Consider the following 10,654-nt stretch of genomic DNA (forward strand, 5'->3'; position numbering starts at 1 on the left):
AAGTGTTAATAATAGGAAAATCACAAATCACTAACCAATACACCACCTGGCATAAATAATTAAAGCGGTGATGCTGATTGTTGTGTTGTACGCCTTTATAAAGGATTGTTATAAAACACTTTGGAGGTAAGTTTTTCTATTAGGATAGGGGGTCCCATGAGTTGCAAAGTCCTTGCATAGATACATGTTTGTTTTTTTTTTTTGAAAATAAACATTGAGAGGAGTTAGTCTTCAGGGTAATCATTCGGTTGTAAAAGACGAAAAAGACAATAAATAAAATGTTACGAAAATAAGGGGTCCCAGAGTTCTTATAAGCTGCTACTTCAGAGGTTATTTTTAGGACGAAATGGCCTTTCCAAGGGATGGGGTCTTCGTAAGTCAAAGGAGTGATAAGGAATATACGACAAAAGCACATGGATGAGATTTTTGATCTGCAAATAAGACCCAGATAGTGTCGAATTAAGAAGTCTTCAATAAAACCATTGGGGAAAAACGATTGGAGAAATCCACCATAATCCAATCCAATTGACAGAACATTTTTAAGAAGGTCTTTTATAACCAGAAGATCCTTGAGAAAGATTTCATAGACATAAGGCAAGAAAATTCTGCCAGGATATTTTAATGCAAGGAGTCAGAATGGAGTCCGGAAAATTTACCAACGAGTAAAATACCAAACCGAAGGCATTGGTGCAGGTAGAGAAGGAAACCTGGTGGCAGATACAAATAGCGTGTTGAGGATTTGGAAGGAGCATTCTGAAAAGCTTCTGGTATCAAATAGTGGCGATGAAGAAGATACCCCAGAACCAATAAGAGATGACGGTATAGAGTGTATAGCACCTAGCCAAGATGAGGTCAAAATAACAATCAATCGGCTGAAGAATAATAAAGCAGCAGGTACCTATGGATCACTAGCCGAACTATTCTAGACTGGTGGTGAGATGCTGGAAAGGAGCATGTAGCAGTTGATTAATACAATTTGGCTGGAGGAATACATGCCCAACGACTGGAAATTCAGCATCCCGTGTCCCGTGCATAAAAAGGAGACAAGACAAGAGGAATGCATGCCAACGATTGGAAACTCAGCATCCCGTGTCCCATGCATAAAAAGGAGACAAGACTAACTATGAGGAATAAGTCTTCTTCACATCGCAGTGTGCTGTGCAGCTTCAGGCCTGACAAAGCCCTATCCACCAGAGCCCTATCCATTCAGAGGTGTTTAAAGCCAGCCTGCTTTTGGCATTCCTGCAAAATTAATACGGCTATGCAGGATAAATTTAGCTGACACAAGGTCAACAGTTAAAATTGGAAAGGACTACTCGGAGCCCTTCAATACCGAATGAGGACAAGGTGACTGTTTGTCGTGTGACCTGTTTAACATCCTGCTGGGAAAGGTCATACGAGATGCAAAATGTGAACAGAAATGGAACTCTGTACACCAAACATGGGTGGAGCTGAAGCATGTGTAATTGCACAAGCAGATTATGCAACTCATGTTTGAGAGAAAGATGCTCCAGAAGATCTATGGGTCCATCTGTGTCGACGGTGAATAACGCCGTCGAATGAACCATGAGCTATACCATATATTCTCGGACATGGACATCGTCAGACCTATCGAGCGGCTAAGTTCTCCATTCGACCCGCTTATCATTGACCGATCTTCATCAAAAATTTGGACTTGTTTTTTAATTTCCAATCGATGCGGCGGCAGTTTATGTATTTTCATGATCCTAGGTATTTGACATTACCAGTCATCTGAGTGTCTGTAATTTGGTATTTTTGAGACGTGTTGAATATCTAGGTATGGTTGGTGACTGGTGACAAAGTCAATAGTTAGTCTTACAATCGAAATTTCCCATAAGAATCGCTTTATTTGGATTTACCCGCAATGACATTTTAATATAATGTGCGGGAATAAAATTAATATCTTTATATAGAATATTAGCAATTGTTAGTCACATATACTGCAGATCCATTTGTAATGATTTGTACGACTAATAACAACATTCAAAAATTTATGTTTAAAAAATAAAAAAAATCAACAATTGTATTTTTAACACATCTACGCAATTGACAAGTCTACACACTTATCCAAAACCTAAAAATAAATGTATTTAATCGAAATAATTACATTTTAATAAAAATAAAACGAAATAAAAAATGGGCAACCACAACTTGTTTCAATTTGAAATTGTAGCAAAATTTTGTTTGAAGTGGCCACCACTTCGGCTTTTTTATTTAAATTGGAGTCAAAATAGATAACAGCAACAACATCAAATACAATTGACTAAGCCACACACATACATGAATACAACAAATGTTGCCAAAAAAGCACAGCTCCATGATGATGACGAAGAAGAAGAAGAACATGATGATGATGGTAAGTAAGGGTTCTATCGTTTCCTCCTTAAAAATCGTAGTTTTTGTTGTTGCTGTTTTTTGTTTATTTTAGAATTGTGGCTAACATGTTATGGAACTATTTTGATGATGATATCGTTGTTGTTGTTGGTAGTGGTTATTAAAGTACTTCAGAATTGTTATTAAGTGTTTGGTAACCCACTTATGGTCGTAATTCGTAGTCGTATTATAACCAAAAAATAGAATGAGAGTTGAAGAGGAATGGAGCCGAGCTGAGCGGAGATTATTGAAAAAACACACACCCAAACACACACACTTCTATTATGGTCATCATCGTCATCACCATAACCATCACACACTTGTGTCGACCCCGCAAAACAAAGTTTTCGACTATAAATACTCTTGGCCGAATGGAATAAAGCATCATTGGCCTATTAGCCAACAGAAGTGTAAACAAAATAGAAATTGTTTCCAATTTGATTTTGTTAAATAAAATTTCAAAACTTCTGCAAAAATGGTAAGTTATCCTGGCACATAAAATACAGACATAAAGGATTTAAAATTAAAATAAAAAATACCTCAATTTCATTTTTGTCCCATAGAAATTATACATAACCTTGTTGGCTTTGGGCCTTGCCGCTGCTCTGGTCTCAGCTCAATCGAATGCCATTGATGCTGCCGTCGAAGAACCCTCCCAGGAATATTTACCACCCGCCGAGGAAGCCGATGCCGCCAAATTAGCCGAAGATGGTTATCGTTATAAGACCATTCGCAAATTGAAATATCGTGCCCGCCATCGCCGCGATGTTTCGCAGGAATATTTGCCACCCGTAAACGAACCCAGTGAAGAATATTTGCCACCCGTTGCCGAGACCAAAGTGGCTGATGATGGCTACCGCTACAAGACTGTACGCACCTTGAAATTGCGCTCCCGTCATCGTCGTGATGTTTCCCAGGAATATTTGCCACCTGTAAATGCTCCCAGCGAAGAATACCTGCCCCCAGTTGGTGAGGAAGCCGAAACCAAGGTTGCCGATGATGGTTACCGCTACAAGACCGTGCGTAAATTGAAGTTGCGTCATCGCCATCGTCGTGATGTTGCCGAAATCCAACAACCATCCAATGAATATTTGCCCCCCGTCGAAGTTGAATTGGCTCCCGATCTAAAAACTATTTTGGGTGATGATGGCTACCGTTACAAGACCGTAAAACGTTTCAAGGTTCGCCGTCACCGTCGTGAAGCTGAAGCTGAAAATGCTGACAATACTTCGGCTGCTTATTTGCCCCCCGCTGAAGAAATGCCCGTTGCTGATATGGCTGCCGAAGCCAAAACAGCTGAATTGGCTGAGGATGGTTATCGTTATAAGACCGTGCGTAAGCTTAAATACCGTCATCGCCATTAAAGAGCAGAATGATTAAATGACCCCGAAATGGACTCGACTGGCTTGTGATATCTATGAATATTCTCCGAAAATCTAGTTTAGTTAGTCAAAATAATCGAAAAAAATTCGTGCAATAAAAAAGGCAACGGAATGTTAAAATCTTCCACAAAAAAAGAGGAATGTGAATTTTATTTTTGGTTTGGCAATAAAAACGGAGGGTTCGGAGTAAAGTCCATCCGCCTTCAGAATTTTCAAAGGGAAATATTTTAAACTCCATGGGATTCTGAAAAAAAAACAATTTGGAGGCAATTCGGCAATACTCCCAAAATATCGAATAAAATGGTACCATTAAAGTCGAATATATGGGCCCTACACAACTATGTTGCCTGGGTGTTATAGCTTTGTGTGGCCCTAAGAGCTGGTGACACCGCGAAATGGATCCAAACTTTTGTGTGAGAAATGGCGAAATTGACATTCTATGGCGTATATATTTACTTCGAAAGGCCGGAGAAAATGACATAACGAAGAAGATTTGCCCATCTTTAAATTGATGTATGTACTCGGATGTGGGAGCACAAAAACTATTGTTTCATTTTCGCCATTTCAATCTACTGCATTAATAGATGCACGAATTATTTGAATCATGCCCATAGATGGCGCTGACGACAGGCTTATAAAAATGGCATACCTAATTTCTTTTTGCTGTAACTTTTTTCATATTGCTGATATTCAAATGAAGAGGTGTCTTATGAAAGGTATAATTGACATTCGTAGGTTTTCACTGTCTTGTTCAAATTTTCAGCGATCCTTGCCTTAAAAGGACTCTAAATATATACATAAAGGGCTATATTGGCAATATAATATCATCTTTATTTTTAAAATTTTTGCCTATCCGAAATGTTACACCACTGTGCTATATTACTCACAAATTGAAGAACACCAACCCACTGTGCATTGCTTGTGGTTAGCCAACCAAGTAAGTAGACACACTCTCTCTCTCTCTGCTAATTATAACCCAAAACATATGAATAAAACGGACCTGGCTAGTTGTTGGCTGTGTTGCTTCTTACAAAATATCATTTTAATATTCAGTATTGACTTTACATTACAATCGCTGGAATCGCAATAAAAAAGATAGCAGAATAACGGAAAAAAATTGGGTCAAAAAAATGATTCAATATAATCTGTGCGTTCTCACGATTTTTCTACTTATTCGGATAAATGCGATTATTTGTAAAAATTACAGTTCGCGATGTCGCTTTAATTATACAGAAGTGGTGGTGACACCTATTGAAAATGGTCCATATTTTTTTCGTGATATTCAAATTCCAAATGATTTGGTTGTGAATTATACAAAATCGAAATTAACGGATAACAATGCTGACAAATTGTCGTCTAACAGCATCGAACATCGTGCATGTATTTGTAATGCAGTGCATTGCTTACCAATCTGTTCGTCGAACATTTTGGACGATTACAAACGGCTGCCCAAAACGGATGAAAATCAAGAAATGTTTCAAATATTTGTATCCTCAGACGATGGCAGCATTCGGGATATGCATTTAATCGATGATTTTTATCACATTAATATAACGAAGTGTCCGAATAAGTATCCATTGCTGCCCTATGAAAATGAAGAAGGAGAAGAAGTAGATGAGTGGACTTATTTCGAGGTAAAAGTGTGTGTGTGTGTGTGTGCGTTTTTTTTTCATTTTAATATATGAATACTAAGTACCATTAATAACTGAAGAAATGATATATTGCTCGCGATGTTAAAAATAAAATGTGTGGTACATTTTTAAATATTTTTATATATAGTTATCTTACACATCAACGTATAATAATTGCAATTTAAATAAATTAAATAAGGTCGCGTGATTAAAAAAATGAGTAACTCAACATGTTGTCCTTAGTTCGCCGGTTTTGCGGAACTTTAATTTGGGATGTTGGAAAAATAGTTCGAATCATAAAATCATAATAATAGTCATATTTTATTCAAAGAAATGATTATAAAACCACAGAATGGAGGTACAAATTATCATGAAATCTCTAAAAATATTTGAAGATCGAAAATACAAATATGATGACAAAACAAGTAAAACCGTCATTATGATCGGCCGGATCTTTTTATAGCCTAAACCATGAGGTGGATATTGAAAATATAGAATATAGATCGTGGCTTGCATGAAATACCAAACTACAGACGCTCAGGCTGTGCTAGGTACTCCAACATGTCGCGTGACGATTGAAAAATATGTCTAAAATTCTCAATCTATACCGAATAATTTGGTTACTGTTATATGTGTCTATACAAAAAAGAGAACCGATATTGAGAATGTTTGCTGTGAGATAAAAAAATGTATAAAACTAGTGAGAGGAGCCAACTATACGGGGCCAACCATATGATAACCTACACAACTACCTCTGAACTCAATTTCTATTGAAGTTAGATATATTCGTTTGATTTTTCGAAATAGCTCATCTCGTTTTAAAGTTATTACAATTTTGGCAAAACCTTGTTTTTCCAAACAACCTGTAAATTTCGCGACTGCGACGCCATCTATCTTCGAAATAGCTGATTCTCACACATTTCGTATGACACCAATTATCTCAAGTAATTCCAAAGATGTGACACAAAAACCAAAATCTTGAAGTTTTAATTTTCGCCATTTCAATCTACTGCACCAATAGGTGGCGCTGCGGTCGCCAAATCGTCATGTCGTTAGAGAAAATCTAGGTGTTTGTAAGATTGCAATCACTATGTTAATATAGAACCTTATGTGCAGCTTAAAGCTCGCTGATCCGCTGTGCGGTAAAATAAATTTTAAATCCCTATTATGAGTAGGTTAATAGTGCTACAAAATTCTTACGATATAGGAAGAAGATCATTTAAGCTTTCGATTTTTCGAAATGTCTTAGCTCATTTGAAATTTATTGGACTTTTCCCTAACGATCAGACAATTGTGCTACCTCAGCGCTATCTATTGATACATTAGATTGAAATGGCGAAAATGAAAACTTTAATGCTAAGTTTTTGTGCTATAACTTTTGAACTACTTGAGGTATTGTAATACAAAATTCTGTTAGGAGTTCATTTTTTGACAAACGAATGCGATATAGGAATAGATGATCCTTTAAGCTTTCGATTTTTCGAAATATCTTGGCTCATTTGAAAGTTATTGCAATTTTCCCCAACGATCTGACGATTTGACAACAGCAGCGCCATCTATTGATGCATTAATTGAAATGGTGAAAATGAAATATTGAAGTCTAAGTTTTTCTACCATAACTTTTGAACTGAGAAGTCCAGCTATTTTGAAATTTATTCGTATTTTCAAAGATATAAAATATTATAAGAAAACAATTTGGTAAAAAGTTATGTTTAAAATGATCACTTGAACTGTATTTTTAAAATATGGTTTGCCGAAGACAAATCTGGAAAAAATCTGAGTGTAATGTAAGGATCCGTTTCTCTCTCCCGCAAATAAATTCTATTAATGTCGTTGGCATTATGATATCATTTTATGTTTAATATATACGACCAAGAGATCCGACAGTTTTTCCTAATCATCAATTTATTCAATTTTATTGAAGGCATATAATCTTAAGAATAACCTGCCATAGCTGCAAACAACGTTATAACTCATCTTGTCATAACTCTAAAATTTTACCCAAGGTGACTTCGGACCTTCTGGATTTTTAATATAATCACCAAGGTCTTTCTTAGCTTTTTAATATTTAATTTTGCAAATAAAATAGCAAGTTACCCTCCAAAAAATAAAATATTTTAATATAGCAACACCATGCCTAAAATTTCGATCTGGCAACTCTCTACCAAAATTTTTGGAAATATTTTGATCTGGCAACTCTCTTCCAAGATGTTGGTTCGGAATCACCCTACCCGCGAAAAAATTAAGCGCCTGAAAGTATGCTACAATTTTTGAAATTTTTTATTACGGTATTGCCAGATGCATTTTTTTCTATCCTTTTTTGGCGGGATATTTTCTATTTAATTCTGGGCTCTTGGTATTTTTGTGGACTTTGCCAAAGAAAAAAATTTTATGATTGAGAGAACAGAATGATCGTTATAGGCGGGCCTGTCATATTTCCAACATATTTGTAGATCGATTTCGATTGTCGTCATACGGGAATCCGAGTATATATAATTCACAACGACCTGGAATGAAAAATAGAAGATAAATTAGAAAACAAGATATATGTTTTAAGATAAGAATGATGTTTAAATTTTAAATAAACATTGAAGAAATGTTTGGTATTAGGCCATTTGTACGAACCACTACTGGGCCATTAGATGTGGATTTTTTAAATAATTTTTTCGAAACACTATTAGGCCATTAGACGTGGATTTTTTAAATAATTTTTTTAATTTGAAATTTAGTACTATATTTATACTCTTGTATTTGTTTTTGTTGTTTTTTTATTCTTTTAGAATGGTACACTTTGGTACAATGGTACATATCTAAATTACATGGACTTTTGTTTTGATATAACTTATGTAGAGGATTTTGATTCTGGCAGATATTTGTTTTATGTTGAACCGCATATTTGTTATGATCCACCCGTGAACTGGAATGACGTAATAACGGGTTGCGGTAAGTGGTTTTCACCTCCTTCTTCTTCATTTTTGTGTTTTAAGAAATTCAATGCATTTCTTTATTACAGGTATGCTCGTCTCGGTGCCATTTTTTTTGTTGACGATTTTCAGCCACAGCTGTATCCTGAAAGCCAAGAGCAACCTTGACAAATGTATGATACCCTATTTGGGTGCCCTCTCCATTTCATATTCGGTGTTGGGATTTTTAAAAGTCAACTCAAATGAAACCTTGCCGGCATTGGAGTGTGTAGTAGTCGGTAGGTGGTATCGGAAAAAAAATAATAAAAAAAATATTTTCACTTTCCCAAATTTAATTTTTTAGGTTATATTAACTATTTTTGTGTAATAAGTTATTTAGTTTGGAACTGCATTATATGCTTTGACATTTGGTCGAAAGTTACTTCTATGCTTGCTGGGACATCATTTGTATTTTTAAAATATGTCATTGTGGGCTTATTGGTTCCCCTAACAATGACAGGACTGACCTATGTGGCCCAAACCAGTAAAATATCCGAGGATTTAACACCTGGTATTAATGCTGATCATTGCAGCATAGAAAGTCGGTATAAATTGACCAACACAATTGAAAATCAGATTATTTAGGATTTATTTTTTCTTCTTGTTTTTGCAGCTAGTCGCTGGTCAGCTCTGATTTATTTGTATGGACCCTGTCTGCTAGCTGTTACATTTAGTATTGTACTCTATTGTAAAATATTGCGATATATGCACATGTCTAAAAGAAATTCACAGCGCTGCGACGAAAGAAACACGTAAGCCGGGATCAGTTGCAAATGTTTCACATTCCAAATAAATTCAAATTTATTTTTTAGATTTTATTTGAATTTTCGCCTATTTGTGTTGATGTGTGCCACATGGTCATTTGAAATTATTTCGTATTTTTTGAAACAGCTTATATCCGAAGATATACCATTGTATTGTATACCCGATATTCTGAATGCCACACAGGTAAGTTACGGACGGTGAACAATTTTGTATAGAAAAATATATTCATCCGGCGACCAGGACGACTTTCAATAGAAAACAGTTTCGAGTCACTCTGTGTTTTTATGAGGTGGACTCTCTGTATAAAATTTTGAACTTCCTTTTTACTACAAAATCACATTCCAATCTTTTTGTGTTTACATGTGTGCGCATCTTATTTATATTAAGAAATTTTCTTACTTTTGTTTTTTTCTTTTTTTCTAGGGAATTACAATTTTCTACCTCTTTGTCTGCCGAAAAAACATTCTGGCTACCATAAGGAACAAGTAAGCTGACAACTAGCAATTTTTTTTAATTTATTTAAACAAAATAAAATGTATAGTGTGTTTTCTATTTCAGATTGAAATTCAATCATAATGGACCCTACAGTAATTCGGTCGAAATCGAATCTATGATGACAACAAATTAAATCATCATCAAAAAAGGATCTCAAAAAAATATTTACATTGCGGGTAATATGACTGTATTGTGATTTATGACTGATTTTAAGAAAATGTTTTTGTAATTATTTACTTATAATTAAATTAAAAATAAAATTAAGTTGAAAATCAAAAATAAAACCATTAGTTGATTTAAATGGCGCCCAATCGTCTAGCTTATGCCACAGATTATGATAACAAAAGGCGTGGATTTGTTTATTTTAGGAACTTTTTTTTGTAATTTTTTACTTATAATTAAAAAAATTTAAATTAAGTTAAAAAATAAATAAAACCATTAGGTGATTCAAATGGCGCCCAACTGTCTTGCTTATGCCACAGATTATGATAACAAAACAGATGTAGAATATTATCTCCAAGCAATTAATTTGAAATAATAAAAAAGTGTGTGTGTGTGTACGCATCTGCATTCAGGGCGAGTGTCGTGGCAGATGATGTTATCGTCGAACAATTGGTGTAAAAAATACGGTGGTATTCACACTGAAGAAGTTTTGCTGGTTACCTAAATAAGCCTAGGCGTTGGAAGTGACAGTAGAGTATAAAACGTTTTTATTTGTAAAGATATTAAAAATACTATTTGGGGAGAATATTTGTAACAAAAAAATGAAGAGAGCTAATGGAGATCAGTGGCAAGATCCGTAACTACAGGCTTCCCTGTCCATATTTGTGACAGCAGTCATTTCAAGAAAAGAGAATCCATAATAAAACTTGCCCAACCGCCTCTTAATATCGGAATTTCGGAGGTTCCGTTATATGGGGACTACTTTAAAACGTTGACCACTATCGATAGCTTCTAGTTGGAAGATTTGCTACCCAAGTAAAGCCTTAAATACACAAAGACAGACAATTTGTTTAAAAAAAAT

The 10,654-nt window shown here is 35.2% G+C and overlaps 2 protein-coding genes across 2 annotated transcripts; both read left to right on the forward strand.

Annotated features, from left to right (window-relative positions):
• The first annotated feature begins 2,775 nt into the window (after positions 1-2,775).
• On the forward strand, positions 2,776-3,758 carry LOC133329075 (uncharacterized). Its single transcript, XM_061537574.1, has 2 exons — positions 2,776-2,872; positions 2,958-3,758. Exons 1-2 carry the CDS (start codon positions 2,870-2,872, stop codon positions 3,756-3,758), a joined length of 804 nt encoding a protein of 267 aa, XP_061393558.1. The 5' UTR covers positions 2,776-2,869.
• A 1,490-nt stretch (positions 3,759-5,248) lies between these two features.
• LOC133329081 (G-protein coupled receptor Mth2-like) lies at positions 5,249-9,763 on the forward strand. The gene is made up of 8 exons (XM_061537579.1): positions 5,249-5,410; positions 8,188-8,350; positions 8,421-8,609; positions 8,675-8,911; positions 8,984-9,122; positions 9,183-9,318; positions 9,559-9,620; positions 9,694-9,763. Exons 1-8 carry the CDS (start codon positions 5,249-5,251, stop codon positions 9,761-9,763), a joined length of 1,158 nt encoding a protein of 385 aa, XP_061393563.1.
• The last annotated feature ends 891 nt before the right edge of the window (positions 9,764-10,654 follow it).

The sequence above is a fragment of the Musca vetustissima genome, unplaced genomic scaffold, assembly GCF_032173495.1.
Source record: "Musca vetustissima isolate MV318-11 ecotype Yass unplaced genomic scaffold, APGP_CSIRO_Mvet_v1 utg24653, whole genome shotgun sequence".
Taxonomy (NCBI): Eukaryota; Metazoa; Arthropoda; class Insecta; order Diptera; family Muscidae; genus Musca; species Musca vetustissima.